The sequence below is a fragment of the Dipodomys ordii genome, unplaced genomic scaffold (assembly GCF_000151885.1).
Source record: "Dipodomys ordii isolate 6190 unplaced genomic scaffold, Dord_2.0 Scaffold135, whole genome shotgun sequence".
Taxonomy (NCBI): domain Eukaryota; kingdom Metazoa; phylum Chordata; class Mammalia; order Rodentia; family Heteromyidae; genus Dipodomys; species Dipodomys ordii.
Genome location: NW_012267351.1, coordinates 5,033,559 through 5,053,748, shown reverse-complemented (window position 1 = coordinate 5,053,748; position 20,190 = coordinate 5,033,559). Strand labels below are relative to the sequence as shown.

General features: G+C 51.4%; 1 protein-coding gene across 3 annotated transcripts in view; it reads right to left on the bottom strand.

Annotated features, from left to right (window-relative positions):
- Positions 1-67: 67 nt before the first annotated feature.
- The window catches only part of Sept8 (septin 8), a 40,041-nt gene continuing 19,918 nt past the window's right edge, over positions 68-20,190 (bottom strand). Inside the window, exons 2-10 of one of the 3 annotated variants that reach the window (XM_013030989.1) lie at positions 9,378-9,498; positions 8,372-8,567; positions 7,823-8,003; positions 5,927-6,088; positions 5,128-5,224; positions 4,813-4,981; positions 4,542-4,674; positions 4,056-4,246; positions 68-825 (exon numbers count right to left, since the gene is read on the bottom strand). In XM_013030989.1, coding sequence (XP_012886443.1) covers positions 822-825; positions 4,056-4,246; positions 4,542-4,674; positions 4,813-4,981; positions 5,128-5,224; positions 5,927-6,088; positions 7,823-8,003; positions 8,372-8,567; positions 9,378-9,498 — 1,254 coding nt within the window. In that variant the 3' untranslated portion in view covers positions 68-821. Of the gene's footprint in view, positions 1,063-4,055; positions 4,247-4,541; positions 4,675-4,812; positions 4,982-5,127; positions 5,225-5,926; positions 6,089-7,822; positions 8,010-8,371; positions 8,568-9,377; positions 9,499-20,190 lie in introns of all 3 variants that reach the window. The other 2 variants (XM_013030986.1, XM_013030988.1) reach the window with 2 other exon arrangements.

Sequence of the window (20,190 nt, the reverse complement as noted above, 5' to 3'; positions counted from 1 at the left end):
CTGGATGGAGAAAGGGGAAAGGGTCATGTTCATGTTCCACTCTCATTGGTAAAGAAATTCCAAACACTGTCATTACAGGAAGTTTATTACCCACCTCTCCCTGGATATATTAGTCGGTACTTCATACATAAGAGAAGTTTAGAGGGTGGTTTTTGTTTTGTTTTTAGTTTTGAAAAAATAAAGGAATCTGTTATTTATGAAAATCATGGGAGAGGAGATTATTTGTCTTTACCCGGGTGCCAAAATCTAGAAGTATTCCGAAGTTATCATGCGTAGTAGTAAGTTCTAGGTTAGAAAAAAAAAAAACGCAACGGAAAGGGGGAAATCGGGCAACTTTTGTAGCATGATACCAAACCACAGGCCACACACCTAAGGCACCGCGAGAGTTGCCATCTTGATAGCGAACTGTTAAGGCCTTAGCATCACCAAGTTGGGACCTTCACTCTATAGAGTGACAGTCACCTCTCCATCAAGGGATAGTGACACTGTAAATGGAAGACCAGCCACTGGCTCTGAAAAAAATAAACCTTGTCAGTTTTGGATTCCAGCATTCATGGCTTTTGACATTTGCATAGAGAAGGGCTAGCCCACCAGGTCCAGGGATGGGGGAATCCTGGGAGACCAGGGCTGGGTTGGGTTGGGGTTTGGAGTTGGGGAAAGGGGAGAGGGGGAGCGAGGCAAAGCTGTAAACACTGGAGTCTGTACCGGCTCCTAGTCCATCCTCATACCATGTTATACGAGAAGGGTCACAAGGTGTAACTCAAGCAACTTAACACATGAAAGTCTAAAGTCCGCTCTTGACATGTAAGTCTGTGCGTGCATTAACTGAAAAATAAAAATAAAACAAACAGAACAACAACAACAACAAAAAAAAACAGACACATTAAAAAAAAAAAACCAACAACCACCACCACAAACAAAAAGATACGTAGACCGAATCAAAACAGAAGCAAAAGACAGCGAGATGGACAACTTGGGAAAGGGCAGTTCAGTTTGGCATGTGTGACGAACAAAGCAGAGAATTCGCTTCAGTTTGGGTCGTCGCAGGCTGAGGGTCAAGATCTGATTGGGAAGTAATGTCGCAAAAATGGATTAAAATGTGAAGAACCAAGTAACACCAACCCAAACCTATCTAACTAAATGCTCATGAACAATTCCCCTAAATGCACTCCACACCAACCCCATGGATCGGGGTAGGAAAGCCACAGGCCCTTCTACCCAGCCTACCCAGCCTGGCTCCATGGTGAACACTGGAAGAGTGTTCTCTCTCCCGTAGGCCCGATTGGAGCCTTCTGGCACAATGGGCCAACAAAAAGGGTCTGTCTTCCAGGTCCAGGCCTGGACAACAACATACAAGGGAATCCAGATGTCAGTGACAATCCCCCACCAAGAGTTGTGCTGGCCTTTGACGGTGAGCTCCATCCAGTGGGCCTGAGCTGCTATATACAGGTCCTTGACTTCCAGGGGTTTTTTTTCTTTTTTTTGGTGTGCCAATATTGGGGCCTGAACTCAGGGCCTGGGCATTGTGCCCGAGTCTTTTATGCTCAAGGCTAAGGCTTTACCACTTGAGCCATACCTCTACTTCTTGCTTTTTGCTGATTAAATGGAGATAAGATTCTCATGGACTTTCCTGCCCAGGCTGGTTTTTGAGCCATGATCTTGAGATCTTAGCTTCCTGAGCAGCTAGGATTATAGGCATGACCACTGCTGTCTGGCTTTACAGCTTCTTTCTTTCTTTCCTTCTTTTCTTTCTTTCCTTCTTTTCCTTCCTTCCTTCCTTCCTTGCTTGCTTGCTTACTTGTTGGTTGTGGGGCTTGAACTCAGGGCCTGGGCACTGTCCCTAAGCTCCAGTTTTCTGATAGCTAATTGGAGGTACGAGTCTCACAGACATTCCTGCCCAGGCTGGCTTTGAACCACGATCCTCAGATCTCAGCCTCCTGAGTAGCTAGGATTACAGGTATGAGCCACCAGTGCCAGGCCACAGCTTCTTTTCTAGGGACCCTGCCTACCTCTTCTCTAACAGGATGCTCTGCACCATGCTGGCAGGGACCAGGGCCAAGTCACTTTGGGTATCACAGAGCTCCCTTTATACCCCATCCTCTCCAAGAGGAGACACATTTCTGAGCTGCCATCTTGAAACTCACACCTCAGGCCCCTAAATGCTCACCAAGCCAAGGGCTGGGCATGGGATGAGGGTTGGAGAAGAGACAAAATCCTCATAGCAGAGGGGACAGTGAGGCTGAAGACAGACAGGGGCTTAAGCAATCCCAGCGCTGCCAGCGTCTGGCGGCCCAGCAGACACTGAGATAGAAGAGACTACAAAGAGGATTAGAGTCTAGCCCAGAGCAGAGGTCTTGGGAATGGTAAGGCATCCACCAATTTTTGTTGTTGTTATTGGTTGTGGGGCTTGAACTCTGGGCCTGGGCGCTGTCCCTCAGCTCTTCAAGCTCAAGGAGAGCGCTCTACCACTTGAGCCACAGCGCCACTTCTGGTTTTCTGGTGGTTCATTGGAGATGAGAGTCTCATGGACTTTCCTACCCAGACTGGTTTTGAACTGCGATCCTCAGGTCTCAGCCTCCTGAGTAGCTAGGATGACAGGCGTGAGCCACGGATGCTGGGCTGGCATCCAACTCCTAAGTACCAGATTCTCATTTCCTGAGTGAGGGAGGTATGTTAAGATTCTCTTTCTCAGCATGCACCTGCCTCTCAGCACGCACGCATGACCTGTGCCCTTGCGTGGGATGGGACAGGAGAGTAAGATTATGCGTGTGCAGGCCCACATGTGTTCAGGCGTGCAAGAGAAGCAGCATCGAGTGGACACAGCCAATGCTCTAGCTGCACTCCAGCTAAAGGTGTAGCAGCATACTATGAATAATGCCAAGGTCTGCAGTGGGGGGGGGGGGGGGGTAGGTCCACTGGTAGAGCACTCGTCTAGCACGTGCAAAGGCCCTGTTGGATCCCCAGCAAAAAATACAAATAAAAATAAAATCAATGAAAAGAAAGAAAATAAAAATAAACAAATAAAAGAAAGCTGACGAGGGAGGAGTAATTGGGTCGGTCCACCCAGCGGGTCAGCTGAGTGTGTATTTCTGGAAGCTGGGAAAACTTTTTTCCATACTTCTTTCTCTACTGCCTCCTACATGAATTCTGCCAGCCTCTGCCTTAGAGGCAGCTCTGCCCCCTTGAAGACATGGAGCCGCTGCACATGCCCTTTGGAATAGTTGGGTGGTGACCCTAATGGCTGACCAGTGCTTCTGGCTGCCACCTGCTGGCTGATGGAGGTCCCACACCCACTGGCTAGGAGACTAAGGCGGGACATGGCACAGCTGTCCACACAGAAACATGGGAGCTTTTGGAATAGGGCTGGGAATGCTCCTAGTCCCAGGCCTTGTCCCTGCTCCTCGCTGAGACTTGCCAACCTCCCTGCCCCTGGGGCCTAGCCCCTTCCGCACCATGCTGTGGCTGCTGAGGGCACTGTGGAGAGGAAATGAGGGAGAAAGAAAGAGCAAGGGGAGAGGCAAGCAGGAGGAGAAAGGGGTGTGGAAAGACAGATTGGGAGACATCAAGAACATTACTATAAGAAGAGACTGAGGCGCTAGTGGCTTACACCTGTCATCCTAGCTACTGGCGGGGGGTGGGGTGGGGTGGGGAGAGTCTCAGTTTGAAGCCAACCTGAGCAGGAAAGTCTGTGAGACTTATCTCCTATTAACCAGGGCGGGGGAATAAAAAAGGCCAACAGTGGAGCTGTGGCTCAAGTGGAAGAGAGCCGGCGTCGAGTGTAAAAGCTAAAGAGCAGTACCTAGGCCCTGAGTTCAAGTCCTAGTACCAGCACGGGGGGGGGGGGAAGGAGAAGAAAGAGGAGGTGGGAGAGCAAATACAAAGGAGAGAGAGAGAGAGAGAGAGCAAGACACCAATGGGAAAGAGAGAGCTAAGGGAGCAAAGCTGGGCCATGGATGATCAAGAGCAGCAGAAGGAGACACAAGGCGGCCAGAAGGAAGGGGCAGCGCGGGAGACGGAAGGGGACCCTGCCCAGGGAGGGGGGAGCCGCCACCTACTTCTTCTTATCCTTGTCCTTCCTTAGCGGCTGCTGCGAGGTGGCGTGCAGGGCCTGGGACTGCAGGGCCTCCACGGCGGCCTTCCTGCAGTTGAAGGCGTTGGTCTCATCTTCGAGTTCCCGGCGCTTCTCCTCCACCTTGCGCTTCTCCTCCTGGTGGATCCGCTTCAGGTGCTCAAACTTCTCATGGAGCTACGGCACAAAGGAATGCACTTTGGTATGGGGGCGGGGGGGGCGGGAAATGCCACGAGTCTTCACCTCCACATCTGGCTGGCCTGGCCCTGGACCAGGCCACAGTGCAACTTCCAGCCATTTTCTATGGATGGGGTACTGAGTAATCAAACCCAGGGCTTCGTGCATGCTAGGCATGCCACTAAGCTACCTTCTTTTCTGTGTCTGAAACCAGGATTTGAACTTGGTACCTGAGGCTTTCACTCACTGGCTCGCGCTCTACCAACGGAGCCACGCCGCCAATCCCAGCACGCACCTCTCTTTCTTTCTCCTTCAACTCCAGCTCTGTCTCTTTGACTTTGTTGACGAACATCTGCCTCATCTCCTCCTCCTTCCTCTGCAGCTCGCTCAGGAACTCCTTCCTCTTGGCCTCGTAGGTCTCCTGTAGGCTGCGGAGATGGCAGGGAGGGAGGTCAAAGGGTTGGGGGGGGCGTAGACTCAGGAGGAAGAGAGGGAAGAGGAGGCTAAGGTCACAAGACCCACACAACAGACGCTGCTGGTGACCTGGGCAGCCGGGGCTGTGTCACCTGAAGGGCTGGCTGTCACCGTCGCTGTCCTGGAAGCCCATCTCTTCTAACTTGCAGCGCCGGTACAGCTCATAGTGCCGACTGTGCGTCTGCTCGCGCAGGTCCTCCATGTTCACCCGGATCAGCATCTCCCGCAGCTTCACGAAGTCGCAGTGATTCTCATTCTCCACTGGAAGTTGGGGACAACATGGGACATGAGGGGAAGACAGTGAGAGACAGGGGTTGATGGGCCTTAAGCAGCAGGATAGGGGAGACAGAGTTCAGGCCCACCCATCTGGGGATGCACTCCCCCCTCCATCCTGCCCCCATACTCACCCTGTACCACTCCCCAAGGGTACTGCCGCGCCCGGACCAGTTTGTTCCCCACCTTCACCTCCTCGGTGCTGCCCACCACGGCAAAGGGCAGGTGCGCCTGCAAAGGGGCCCAGAGGATGTGTGAGCACCATGCTGGTACATAAGGGGCAGATTCTCCCTCACTGCTTCCAGAGTCTCAGGAAGGGGTTGCTAGATCTGAATGAAGACCCAGGGTTATTGCTGGGTGTGGGTGGTTCACGCCTGTAGTCCTAGCTACTCAGGAGGCTGAGATCTGAAGATCATGGTTCAAAGCCAGCTCAGGGAAGGAAAGGCCGTGAGACTAGTATCTCTGATTAATCACCAGAAGTGGGAGCTGGGGCTCAAGTGGTGGAGCGTCAGCCTTGAGCAAATAAAGCACTCAGACCCTGAGTTCAAGCTCCAGGGCTGGCATCAAACAATAACAACAAAAGGCCCTGGGTCTAGAAGCTTACTGGCTCTCTTGGAGAAATGTTTTAGGTCTTCCAAACAGGGCAGAGAGCTGAACTCTTGCCCTCCTCGCTGGTGCTTCTGACTCCCTAACCTGTGCATAGAACCTATGCTCCAGAACTTAAGAGAACACTCAAGTGTCCGGGAGCATTTCCAGCACATGCCAAATACCCGATTCCTCCTACCCTGTCCACAGCACATAGGACTAGCCTGCTCCACATGTTCATCCATCTGTCCTAGAGAAGTTAGAGGCTGAATTCTAATTCAGAGTCTCCTGAAAGGGTTGACTCAGATCTGTGCTGGCTCTAAGCCCTCTGGCCCCAGGAACACTCACATTCATGACTGCATTAATCTCTGCCACAGCCTCATCGTCAGTGGGGAACTGGTAGATCTGGACTCCATTGCTGACCAACTCGCCCATGATCTTGATCTTGAACTTGTGCAGCTCACTCTTGGAGATGGTGTCCGCCTTGGCAATGATAGGGATTATGTTCACCTGTCAGGATCGGGGAGGGGAACAGACAGCAGGTTAGCTGGCTAACGAGTGGTCCCCAACTGTGGACAGTCCTGTCTAAGTCACCAGCCTTGTCCAGATTACAGAAGATTTGGAAGCCAGGAAGATAAGAGCTTCTCCCACGGGCAATCCCAGCCCACACTTAACCACCTTGGCCGTTTTGATGGACTATAAAAGGAATCATCAGCTGCAATGCTTCTTACTGTCCTAGTCCCAAACTACCTCCCACCCCAGAAAGACTCAGCTTGGACCTAGATTGCTCTAACAGTCTCAACTTGGCTGGCACCTGACAGAGCAAGGAGTGGGAAACTACACTCCCCACTGAGCACCAAAGATGATCCCCCAGCATCTCCCTAGCCAAGATGATCCCATTATTTATTTATTTATTTATTTTTTGGTCATAGGGCTTGAACTCTGGGCCTGGGCGCTGTCCCTCAGCATTTCAGCTCAAGGTGAGCGCTCTACTACTTGAGCCACAGCGCCACTTCTGGTTTTCTGGTGGTTCGTTGGACTTTCCTTCCCAGACTGGCTTTGAACCGCAATCCTCAGATCTCAGCCTCCTGAGGAGCTAGGATTACAGGTGTGAGCCACCAGTGCCCAGTAGATTATTCTTTTAATTTTAATTTTTTGCCAGTCATAGGGCTTGAATTCGGGGCCTGGGCATTGTCTCTGAGCTTCTTTTGCTTAAAGTTAGCACTCTACCACTTGAGCCACAGCACCACTTCTGGCTTGTTCTGTATATGTGGTACTGTGGAATCGAACCCAAGGCTTCATGCATGCTAGGCAAGCACTCTACCACTGAGCCACATTCCCATCTCCAATGTTATCCTATGTATCACAGTGAAAATTTATACCTGAGATGGGAAGTGGGGGGGGTGGGATTTAAGAGATGACATGACTGTGGGGTATGGAGGTGGGGAGGGAAGGTGGGGGTGGGGACCAGCAACCCTTCCTGACACATCCCAGGAAGCTGCCCCCACTGTCTTCATAATACCTACCCTCCCCCCTCCCCCATTTCTGGCTTCACTTTCGGCTCTTACTGAAGAAGAATCAAGGAAGAAACCAAAGGGGAAGCCAACCAGAGAGGAAAAGGCAAGTGCTAGGAATCAGGAACTGTGCAAGACAAAATGAGCAGACAAAGCTAAACTGGGAAGGGATGCTCTGGGGAGCCGGTCACAGGGAAGTGGACATTATTCAAGAAGGAACTAGGTGGGCTAAGAAGGAAAAGAAAGAGATTCAAGGCCAGACCCAAAGCCAGGCACCGGTGGCTCACGCCTGTAATCCTTAGCCATTCAGGAGGCTGAGATCTGAGGATCACAGTCCAAAGCCAGCCCGGGCAGGAAAGTCTGTGAGCCTCTTACTCCAATTAGCCACTCAGAAAACCGAAAGTGGCGCTGTGGGTCAAGTGATAGAGCGCTCGCCTTGAGCTGAAGAGCTGAGGGACGGCGCCCAGGCCCAGAGTTCAAGCCCCACGACCAACAAGAACAACTACAACAAGGCCAGACCCAAAGGACGGGGCTCTGGAGAAAGATCCCAGAGTTCTGGCAGGCCTGCTGGAATAATGGAGAATAACAATGCAAGTTGCAATGCAAGAGGACCAAGCCGAGGAGGACTGCGCACAAGTCCCTGACTCGGTGAACAATCTAACTACAGCCATTACGTCCCAGAGGAAGATGGTGGAGCCTATAGAAGGAGGGGGGGGTGGGAAGGGAGTACCTTGCTGTCTAGTTTCTTCATGGTCACCAGATCCAGAGACTTTAGGGAATGCCCCGTGGGTGTGATGAAATAGAGGCAGACGTGGATCCTCGTGTCGTGGTAGTCAAAGAGGGAGCGGCGGATCTTCAGTTCTTCTTGTAGATAGTTTTCAAACTGCGCGTCGATGTAGTCAACTATAGGCCTGTAACTACAGACAGCTCTATCACCAGGGAGATGCGCAGCTGGGCTGCAGGGTATGGGGCCCCAAACCACACGAGCTACCCCACCTCTACCTCTCCTCCCTGGGAACCAACAGCTCTGCCCTGTCTGGTACAGGTGGCTGGTCCCTAGTCCTGACGACTCTCCCAGTGAATCGATTCTCCCTGGTTTGTGGGCAACTATAGGGCATCAGATATTGCCCTGGCCCCCTGGCATGTGAGGGCATGGCCATTCATATGGGGACTGTTGGGAGCAAGAAGTGATTGAGCGGTTTTAGACCTAAGGCCCAGGCAGATGGGATAGATAAAGGCTGGGGGGGGGGCGGGGAGTCTCGCCCTTCCCGCCTCTTGCCTCTCATCCTTGTTGATCTGATCCCCGAAGCCCACGGCGTCCACGATGGTCAGTTTGAGGTGCACATTGCTCTCTTGGAGGTCATAGGTCTGGGGCCGGAGGCGCACACACTCCTCGTGGTGACTGGCTTCCTCTGTCTCGAAGTTGGTGTTGAAGAGTGTGTTCATCAGCGTAGACTTGCCAATGCCAGTCTCCCCTGGGGAGCAGGGACAGCGGGGCCAAGAAGGGGATGGTCAAAGTCTGGGGCCACAGTGATCCCTGGCGGCTAGGCCACACAAGAGAGGGGAGCTGGCCTTCCACGCCATCCTTCACTCTCCCGGTCCCCTGTGAACTTTCCCTTCCCCCTGAGCCCTTAGAAATAACGTGCGTGAGGTGGGGCTGCAGCTTGGTGGTACGGTGCTTGCTTAGCATGTGTGAGGCTCCTATGTCCTAGATGGCCTCTTAACCAAGCAAGGGGGAGGCTCAGCCTCCTTTCTGAGTGACACCTTGCAGAGGGCCTGGCAGAGCACTCTGTGCCCTGTTGGGAGGGCCTTGAGGTGCAACCCCCTCCCCCCACCAGAGCCCCCACACTGAGGTTGTGTTGGTTCAAATATGTGCTGGAGATTTACTCTATGATCTGTGATGAGGGGCAGAGTCTGGTTTTTTCATAGTGTCTTTTTTTTTTTTAACACATAGGAAGAAGAGTAAATGTTTTCCAAATCAATCGATGAGCACATGGATTTACATCCCTGAGAGACGACCACAGTTTATAAAGGACTTCCATGGGCCCAATCCTGCTTCCTCTTCCTGATAATGCTCAGTCAAGTCCTAGCTCTAATCCTGTCCTTGACCCTGGCAAAGGGCAAGGACAACCAGACCCTCATCCCAAATCTCAGAAGTTTCATTCTTCCTGGGAGAACCTTCACAAAGCTCCACAGGTGGCCAGGGCAAACAGCACCCCATTCTCCTTGAAGGTTCTCATCTGTTTTTGATCTCATGTGCCTCCTAGCCAGAGCTTGATACTCACCCACACAGAGGATGTTGAAGCTGAAGCCCTGTGTGACTGACTTGCTGACCAGCTGGTCAGGGAGGCTGTCGAAGCCCACATGGCCACCCAGGGACAGGCTTCGGGGCTCGGGCTCCACATTCTGCCACAGACAAGCAAAGCAAGGTAGTGAGTTCACTGGAGAATCCAGACCAAGTTAAGGAGAGGCTACAGGTTGGTCAAACCATCCTTGCCCTCTTGTGCCTGAGCTCTCAGCTCTCAGGGACATACCTTGGGTGCTCTGGAGCTCCAACTCCATCATGCCAAGCTCCCCTAGAGGGGCTCCTGGTTCTGGCCTTGCAAAAGTCCCTTAAATCCCTGCATCTCAGCTCCATCTGGGATGACCAGATTTGTTTGGGGTTGTAGCTCCATGTTTCTTTCTTTTTTTTTTTTTTGGGTCCAGTCGCGGGGCCTGAACTCTGGGCTTGGGCACTGTCCCTCAGCTCTTCAGCTCAAGGCTAGCGCTCTACCACTTGAGCCACAGCGCCACTTCTGGCTTTTTCTTTTTGCTTATGTGGTGCTGAGGAATCGAACCCAGGGCCTCAGGATTGCAAAGCAAGCGCTCTACCACTGAGTCACCTTCCCAGCCCCGTAGCTCCATGTTTCTGAGCACAACTAGCTCCAGAGAGTCTGGCTGCTACCCTGTGGGGCTCATGGACCTTCTTGCCCACCCAAGAGGGGCCCCAGATGGTCCACAGGGAGGGGGGTTCTTTGGCTTGTTTTGAGGCTGGACATGAGCTCATGATCCTCTTGCTTCAGCCTTCTAAGTGCTGGGATAACAGATGTACACCATGATGACCAGTTCTCTTGAGTCTTTTGAGGATTTTTTTTGGGGGGGAGGAAGTCATGGGGCTTGAACTCAGGGCTTGGGTGCTGTCCCTGAGTTCTTTTGCTCAAAGCTAGCACTCTATTACTTTGAGTCATGGTGCCACTTCCGGTTTTCTGGTGGTTCATTGGACATAAGAGTCTCATGGACTTTCCTGCCTGGGCTGGCTTTGAACCCCGATCTTCAGTTCTCAATCTCCTGAGTAGCTAGGATTACAGGCATGAGCCACCAGCATTTGGTTCCCCTGCATGGTATAGACTAGAGTGCATCCATAGACCAATTAACCATATGTGTAGATTGCACACAATTTTGACACCTCCCCACCCCTCCACCTCCCGGCAAAAAAAAAAGACTTAAAAAATCAAAAGAAATTTCAAACCAGGCATGGTGGCTCATTTGCAATACTAGCTTCTTGGGGACCTAGGGTGTGTGGGCTAAGCCCAAACCCTTTACCATGGCATTTTAGGCCTTCCTGACCAGCTTGATTCCAGCCCAGCTGGCTAGTTTCAATTTCCCTTTTCAAACCTTTCCAGTATTCATGAAGACAGCCTACAACTGGAGCTCCCTCCTCCTTTTGGCATTCTCTAGCAATCCCTAGGTTCTGCCTATGCCATCCTCTCCCAGCTGTGCTTTGTTTGGACGATTCTAGAGGAGAATGCAAAGGGCTTGACCTTAGCCGAGCTGGCCCCTGGCACTATAAAAAGAAACTCTAAAGAACGAAAGCAGAGGGTTCAAGGTCAGACCCCCAGCTGTGAGGATGGTTTGTCTGGCTTTCTTAGGCATGGGTGGAAAATGTGACCTCTGGATGGAGGGAACCCAGGCTCAGCCCTGATTGGAGGGCAGACCCACACAGCCCCACCTCCTCCATCCTAAATGTCTGTGCTCTAAGCACCAACTGGAAAGAGCAAGGACAGAAGAAGAATGATCAGTCTCGCCTGCCCCATCTCCAGCATGGCGGGGAAGCAAGAATGCGGAGCCCAGCCCAGGAATCACTGACTACCGAGACAGCCTTCCACAAATGTAGATACAGTACAGTGGGCAGAGGGGAGAAGACCAGACAGGAAGGCTCTGAACTCCTGCTCTAAGAGGGCTCTCTTCAACATCTGGATGCCTGCCCTCTGAAGCCACACCTATAGCCTTGGCCTAAGCACCTCTGGCCAGTCTCTCTTCACAACCAGAGCCCTGTGGCACCTGAACCATGCTTTTGCTACTTATATGCCCTCCTCCTGCAGCCCTGTGCCAATGCTTACAAATGTCTGTTGGAAGCTTAGAGCTCATATGACCTCTCTGGTCATGTATAACCCTCTGCAAACACATCGGAGTTGCTTGTAAACCTTTCCTCTTCAACACACACTCTCTCTCTGTGTCTGTCTGTCTGTCTCTCTCTCTCTCTCTCCCTCTCCTTCGATCCCTCTCCCTGTCTCTCTCTCTCTTTCTCTCCCTCTCTCTTTCTCTCTCTTGTTGGTCATGGGTCTTGAACTGTGGGCCTGGGCACCATCCCTCAGTTCTTCAGCTCAAGGCTAGCACTCTACCACTTGAGCCACAGCGCCACTTCCAGTTTTCTAGTGGTTTACTGGAGGTAAGAGTCTCATGGGCTTTCCTGTCCGGGCTGCCTTTGAACCATGATCCTCAGATCTCAGCCTCCTGAGTAGCTAGGATTACAGTTTTGGACCACCAGCACCCGGATCTCTCTTTTTTTGTGCCAGTACTTAGGGCCTCTTGTTCTCACTTGGCTTTTTTTTTGGGGGGGGGCCTCAAGACTGGTGTTCTACAAATGTAGTCATTATATTCAATATACATTATGTTAAAAAAAAGGAATTATGTAACTTGAAGGTAGGGACACAAGAAAGAAAATGGAAGAGAACAGAGGAAGGGGTGACACAATGACCAAGAAGTACTCATAACCTGATTTATGGAACTGTAACCCCTTTGTACAACTACTTACTAAGAGCAATTTTTTAAAAAGGCTAGCTTTCGAGCCAGGCGCTGGTGGCTCACGCCTGTAATCCTAGCTACTCAGGAGGCTGAGATCTGAGGATCGTGGTTCAAAGCCAGCCCGGCAGGAAAGTCCATGAAACTCTTATCGCCAATAAACCACCAGAAAACTGGAAGTGGCACCGTAGCTCAAGTGGTAGAGCACTCGCCTTGAGCTGAAGAGCTGAGGGACAGCGCCTAGGCCCAGAGTTCAAGCCCCACAACCAACAAAAAAAAAAAAAAAAGGCTAGCTTTCTATCACTTGTGCCACATCTTCACTTCTGGCTTTTTGCTGGTTAACTGAAAGTAAGAGTGTTTCAGATTTGCACTGAGCCTCAGTGTCAGTCTCCTGAGTAGCTACGATTAAAGGCTGAGCCACCAGTACCTGGCTGAAGTCTCTGTTCTTATAATTGGCTCTTCCTCCATATTGCCTATCCCCAGGACACTGTGTCCCATCTCCTTACTAAACCCAGATCCCCTGCAGGCTGCAAACACAACCCAATTATCAGTTTCAGGGCTTCTCTCCCAGGTACCCATATTAGAAACTCTGCACCGAGCCCAGGGTGTGTGGGCCAAATCCAAACCCCTTACCCTGGCATTTTAGAACTTGCTAACAGACTCAATTCCAGCCTAGCTGGCTATGTCCAAGTTCTCTTTCTGAGCCTTTCCTGGGGCTCTTGAGCTTCAGGAAGAGACTCTTTCCTGGCCCTTGAGTACTTACATCTAGACCCTTGCTGGCAATGATCCCATGTCCTGGCACTGTTCGTTATCTCCATATGGGACTTGGTTCTCCACCTGTTTATTCCATTTGCTGCTGGAAACTGGCTGCAGGTTGGGGAGATCGTATTTCCCATTCCTCCCTGCCTCCCCGCACTATGCTGGGGTACAAGACAGAGCTACCATTTAGCACGCACTGATAGCATCGCGAACAGCTACTGCCCCAGTGGGCCTTACATAGGGCTTCATTATTTGCTCTCTGCTCCACCTGCTCATGGCAGTTCGAGGATCTCATGAAGGACAGAACAGTTACTCTGGAGGTTTTTTGTTTTGTTTTTCTGTTTTTTTTTTTAACTTTTCAGGCGAGACGCAAAGTGTCCAAAAGTTAAGGCGTGCTGTGCTTGCATAGAGCAGGCTATGTGTTTATTCATCTTCTCCTTCCAAGGGTGACACAATCAGGATGCAATCCAACATCCTGTAGTCTGCAGCCAAAACCCACCAAGTCAGCTGTGTCTGGAAACCACACATACACACCCACCACCACCACCACCACCACCACCACCACCACCACCACAGTACCCTTGCAGAAAAAAAAACAAACAAACAGGCCATCACAAGCCTCTATTCCTCTACTTTCTTACCAGCTGGGCGCTGGTGGCTCACATCTGTAATCCTAGCTACTCAGGAGGCTGAGATTTGTAGATCTTGGTTCAAAGCCAGGCTGGGCATGAAAGTCAGTGAGACTCTTATCTCTGATTAATCACCAAAAAAGCTGGAGGTGGAGCTGTGGCTTAAGTGGTAGAGCACTATCCTTGAGCAAAAAATGCTCAGGGACAGTACCTAGGCCCTGAGTGTGAGCTCCAGGACCAGCGTGCGCGCGCGCGCACACACACACACACACATACACACAGAATGGCCACTGGAGACAAGTGCTCTTCCCTGGCTTCAAGAAACTAATGTGACCTTGACCTTCCAGCTTTACTGGGGGGGGTCAATCTCACTAATGCCAGTCTCCCCAACCATACATTTGACATCATTATAACACACAATCTAAAGCACCTCAGTCCTCCAAGTGCTCCCCAGGTCCCTGCTGACCTGGGTGGGGACACAGTCCAAGGAGGAGCCTCTGAAGCATCCCCTCTACATCCCAGCTACTAGGACTCAGAGACTGAGTCAGGTTCAGGTATCTCATTGGTTGCCCTGCCATCTGGCAAGAGCCAATCAGCATGATGACGCTATGACTGGTTCAGATACCCTTGATGATGGGAGTTCTCTAGCGCTTGTGATTGATGGCGTCTTGACTCCCAGTCTCCCAAAGGGAAACTGCATGCACAGAGACAAGAGCTAGTGAGGCAAAAGCCTCCAGGGAGAAAAGGTATGAAAGGCCAAGGGTCTGAGGTCACAATCATGGGAAAGAGTAGAAGTCAAAGACAACACTGGCTCCTCTCTGAGGAGCACCATGTGCTAATGAGGCCAGTGATTTCCACACAGCCTATTAGGCCTTCCCACTGAGGCACCGAGAAGCTAGAGGACAAACCAGGGCCCAGCAGGGACTTGCCCTAAAGTACTCTACTACCCTGCCTCCCCTATTCTGAGAAGACTGCCAGCTCCTCCCCATCAGATGGACACACTCATTGGACACATCAGCTATGTGCCAGGTACTGAGAGAGCAGAAATGAACCACTTGATACTTGATGGCTCATTCTAAACTGAAGTGCCCAGGGTAGTAAAATAAGTGGAAAAAGAAGAACACTACAGTAAGACTGATGACAATGACCACAACAGCTAACATCCATCGCTCACTGTGTGCAACGCTAATCTCACTTTTCCATTCAAGGTTGGTATTCTACCACTTGAGTACGCCACTACTTCAGGCTTTTTGATGGTTAATTGGAGATAAGAGTCTCATGGACTTTACTACCTGAGCTGGCTTCAAACCAGGATCCTCAGATCTCAGCTTTCTGAGTAGCTAGGGTTACAGGTGTGTGCTACTAGGGTCTCTAATCTCATTTAATCTGTAGGTCTCTCCCCACCCCCCTTAAAGTCAACTGCAATATGCTCTCCTTTTTTGTTTTTGACAGTCCTGGTGCTTGAACTCAGGGCCTGGGCACTGTCCTTGAGCTTCTTTTGCTCAAGGTTAGTGCCCTACCACCTGCGCCACAGTGCCACTTCTGGCTTTTTCTGTTTATGTGGTACTGAGGAATATCGAACCCAGGGCTTCATGCATGCTAGGCAAGCACTCTACCACTGAGCCACATTCCCAGCCCCTGTGCTGTCCATTGTACAAGAGATTAAGTAGTTTACAGGAGACCAGGCAGCTCTTATAAGTATGGATGAACAGAGCATAGTTGGGAAAGCCACACTCTGGTCACATTGCTCTGCTTCCTATTGGATGCCTGACAGCTGATGACATAGCCAAGTGTATGTTGGGGGGGAGGGGTCCCCCAGGAAGAATGGTGGGGAACTCATGCTTGTGTGTAGCCCATGGCGGCTGCAGTTCTGCAACTCCAGCCAATTGTGGGAATATAGCAAAGAGTAAAGTTGCCTGTCTGCCTTTTTTTTTTTTCCAAGAGAATCTAAAAATGCAGAACTTTATGTGAAATCCTCTCCGTTTTGAAGGCTGAAAACCAAGACAAAATTGAGAACGACTGGGAAGAGGGCCCCGGGGCAACAGGCCAAGGGGTTGGACTAGACTAAAGGCCTCAAAGTCTTGGAAGCTGTGTGGGTGATGCAGCCCAGACACTGTACTTAGAACTTGGAGACCTACAGAAGACCCTTGGGGAAGATCCTTGGGGAGCCTGGGGTGACTTCCCTAGATCTGGCAGTCTCTGTTTTCTTTTCACACCCCTAGCAACCTGGGCTGTTCACTCAGGGGGCTCTAGATGTCTTCAAAGCCCTAGCAAAGAGAGAGAGAGGTAGGAGGCGGAGAGCTGGCAGCTCTGACCTCTACAGACACAATGAGAAACTCATGAGGTGGCCATTATCCCCTCTCTAATCACTAACAAGCTTTTGGTCCCTGAGCCAAGTCCCGGGTTGTTTCTGTGTCATCATTCCTTTGGCACATCAAAGACCACAACAACCAAAAAATAAATAAATAACTGCTCCAACTTGCTGTGATCTTCCATGCCCGGCCAGCTAGAACAAAGCGGAGGACAGTATTTAGTTATGCAGCCTAGTGGGTAACTAGGACATCTTTTTCCTGGTCAGGAAATGCTCCCTCTGGAGCCTTCTGGATCAACTCTAATTGCCAGCCGAGAGATGCTGCTCATTTCTGTAAGATGTGAGGTGGGCTTTGGAGGAGATAATCACGAAACAGGCTTTTCTGCAGAAAGAACTCAGAAGCCACTGGTTGTCCAAACCAACACTGCCAAGGAAGCCGTAAGTGGTTGACTGATCCTTGATTCCCCAAACCAGGTGGGTGTTGAGATGGGTGGGGTAAGAACAGAGGAATAAAAGTCATGAACAAGGAGTAGCACCCCGCCCCCCCCCAAAAAAACCCAGGTCTTCTACAGAGTGCTCTGACCTTTGGGACAATATGTAACATCTAGTGGTCTGTGCACCCTGCCATGTAGACCAGAAACCCACTTCCCGGAAGAGCTCCAGTTCCGGGAAGGTCCTTATGAAGTTATTCAGCAATAGACCCAGGAATCATTGCACCAACTGAGAAGAGCCCTCTCTACCCATATTCCTGGCACAAAACACCACCAGCTCCAGCTTCGGCTCCTCCCAGGAGCCTGGGCCTTAAATAGCCAGAGCAGAGGCCTCTGGCCAGAACCCATGGTCATATGTACAACTGTCCTTGAGCCCAAGAAGAATCCTAGGAATTTTCCCAGGAAAGCCTGAGGCTTTGCTCCCAGGATTCCACAGCAAGCTTGTAAGCCCACCTCGGAGGTTATGGGAAATAACCCAGGACTGTATGTGACAGAGGGCGGGAATGGGGCTACTACAACTCTGGGCCTAGAGGGGGAAAAACAAAGGCAGGACATTACCTGTCTCAAATCAAGACGATACCATTTCTCTTCTACCATGGCAACACAACACACAGGAGAAGGCTCAAGAGGGAATAACTTTCACAGTGTCACCGTGGAGGAAGGCAGATGACAATGACAGGAGGGTGGCTGAGATGTTGGTCACTCTCCACCCCCAACAAGTCCAAGGCCACCCCTCCCCAGGCCCCAATACTTTCTCCTCTCTGCTTCTCTGTCATTGTCAGGCGCTTTCTTTCTTTCTGCAGCCAGATTGCAGCTTATTAATTAAGGGTGGTTTGATTCACACTTCTGTCGAAAAACAGATCTCTGGGGGAACCAAGGGCACATCCCGCCCACACCCCAAAGCCTAGGACACAGAGACACTTCCTTGGGATTTGTTGCACAGCCTGAGAGGGAGAGGTCCACTGCTAGTACTGTGCAAGTGTGACAAGCACTGGAGGCCCCAAAGGTGCTGGAACCTCAGTCCTCTACTTGGTTACTAACTCCAGAGGCAGCTCACTGCCTGGCAAACTGGGAAAGCCACAAGTGGCCTGGCCTCTTGGAAGGAGTGAAAACTGCATGAAACTCTGGCTCAGAAGAGAGAAGGAAGGGCTGGGCATGGGGCTCAGTGGTAGAGTGCTTGTCTAGCATGCATGAAGCCCTGGGTTCCACTCCTCAGTACCACATACACAGAAAAGGCCGGAAGTGGTGCTGTGGTTTAAGTAGTAGAATGCTAGCCTGGAGCAAAAGAAGCTCAGGGACAGTGCCTAGGCCCTGAGTTCAAGACCCAGGACTGGCAAAAAAATAAAATAAAAGAAGAAGCATGCATGGGTAGCACTGAGGGCCAAGGAGGTACAGGTGGTTTATTATACATGGCTGTTGCTTGCCCTTCACCCCAGCACCAGGCAGAGGGTCAGGGTTGCCCAGGACCCACAGAGGAGGCTGAGAGTGAACTTGGGTGCATAATCACAGCCTCTTTTGAACCCCAGGCCTCAGGAGGATAGTCAGACATGCACCTTTGTTCTTCTTCCCTGGCTTTTGTAACCTCTAACTTGACCTAAGAAGGGGTTGAAGACACACAAGGAGGCCATGCATTCTGAGAAGGAGAAAAGCGAATTTGCCCCCTAGACAACCAGGAAGGCCAAACCGCAGCTACCGCCACGAGAAGCCCCTTGCCCTGTCCGCTGTGGCCTCTTCCTGAGGGGACCAAGGGCTCCCCAGGAAGCCAGCAAAGAGCAGAGCACCCTGCTCTCCCCTTAGGGAGCCCTGATCTCCCCCACCCCTCCCTCACCTTCCCCAGACAGGGATGCCTTGTTCCTGTCTGCCTAGAAAACCGTGGGATCCCAAATGGCAGCACACAGGCAGGAAGCCCAAGAAGTACACAAGGGGCACACGGAGTCCAGCCAGCCCTTAAGGCCCTTTACTCTGTCGGCCCTGCAGCTGCTGCCTGGGTAGCTGGGCTGGAGCCAGACATTCAAAGTAGTGACTGCCTTCCAATAATCCGCCTTCACTAGGTCGGTCTTACAGCTCAGAATCCAAAGGCTCCACCCCCTTGGCCATCCCCAAGGAGTCTCCAGGTACTAGTGTGGGGATTGGGATTTACAGGCCTATCTTTTACTGACTGATGGCCAATAGGAGTCACGCTGGCTCCTCTCCTCAACCACAGTCTGTTGGCATCAAAAACATGAGGGAGCCAGGTGCGGGTAGCTCACGCCTGTAATCCTAGCTACTCAGGAGGCTGAAGGAGATCTGAGGATCGTGGTTCAAAGCCAGCCCAAGCAAGGAAAGTCCATGAGAGTCCTATCTCCAATGAACCACTCAGAAAACGGGAAGTGGCGCTGTGGTACAAGTGGTAGAGCATTAGCCTTGAACTGAAGAGCTGAGGGACAAGCGCCCAGACCCAGAGTTCAAGCCCCACGATCGATCAAAAAAAATTAATTTAAAAAAAAATTTTTAAAAAAATTAATTTAAAAAAAAAGATGATGGACACGAGGCATTCAGAGGCTCTTATCAAAAAGGTCCACGCCCTAGGGCTCAGTCTCTCAGGTACTGTGGTTAAGTCTCTTCCTGCCATATTCTCTGTTCTTCCCCTGGTCAGTCAGCCCCTCATCGAATACTCCCTTCGATCGCCAATGCTTTCCCCTCAACTTTGCAGCCCTGATCCCCTCCCAGCAAGATCCTGGGACACTGGGACACTGCCAGATATGGGCCAGGCAGTCCCATATCCTGGAGGAAAGAGTCAGGGCTGCAGCTTTGCCCGGGGTGCCCATGTGTGACCCCACCTTTCTATGTGACCAGGCCCTGAGAACTGCACAGACGTACGACTTGCTCAGCTGTCATTTCTCCTTCAGAAAGGCTTAGCAGGCAGGTTCCTGGTCATTTTCAGCAGACAGGAAGATATCTCCCCCTCTCCTTCCCTCCCTCCCTCCCCACACACTGTGACAGAGGATGTGAGCACCACTTGGGTAAGAAGGGTGCCACCCACATCCCTTGCTTGGGGACAGAATATAGACACTCCCTGGATAGTCTGCTTCACAGGGAAGTGTCAAGATTACAGGGGTGACTACGGAAGTAGCAGATGGCACTAGTATAAAACTGGGGAGCTGGGGAGGGTGGAGGGGGGGGAAGGTAGGTGCCTGGCTGGGAAGAATGCCCAGCATGCAACTGACAAGACTCACGTTTCTCCTCTCACCCTCCTATCTTCATTTTGCCCAGGCCCTACAGGGTCCCTCACCAAGGAAATCTGTGTACCTTGAGAATCACAGGAGCTGAAAACCTTAGAGTCATAAGGAATGAGCCTCAGTCAGAGTCTAGGAAGGAGGAAAGCCCAGAAAGAGTGAACGAGAGTGCCCAAAGAGGACAAGAGAAAACAACAAGAACTCCCAAGGACTGTTTTGTTTTGTTTTGTTTTGAGGGGGGTGGCCATGGGGCTTGAATTCTGGGCGCTGTCCCTCAGCTCTTCAGCTCAAGGCTAGCACTCTACCACTTGAGCCACAGCGCCACTTCCCATTTTCTGAGTGGTTCATTGGAGATAAGAGTCTCATGGACTTTGCTGCCTGGGCTGGCTTTGAACCACGATCCTCGGATCTCAGCATCCTTGAGTAGCTAGGATTACCAGCGCCCGGCTCCAAGGACTGTTTTCCAACATATGTGTCCATTGACCCAAACTTCTGACTTGCTCAGCTGTCATTTCTCCTTCAGAAAGGCTTAGCAGGAGCCGGGCGCTGGTGGCTCACGCCTGTAATCCTAGCTACTCAGGAGGCTGAGATCTGAGGATCGCGGTTCAAAGCCAGCCCGGGCAGAAGAGACC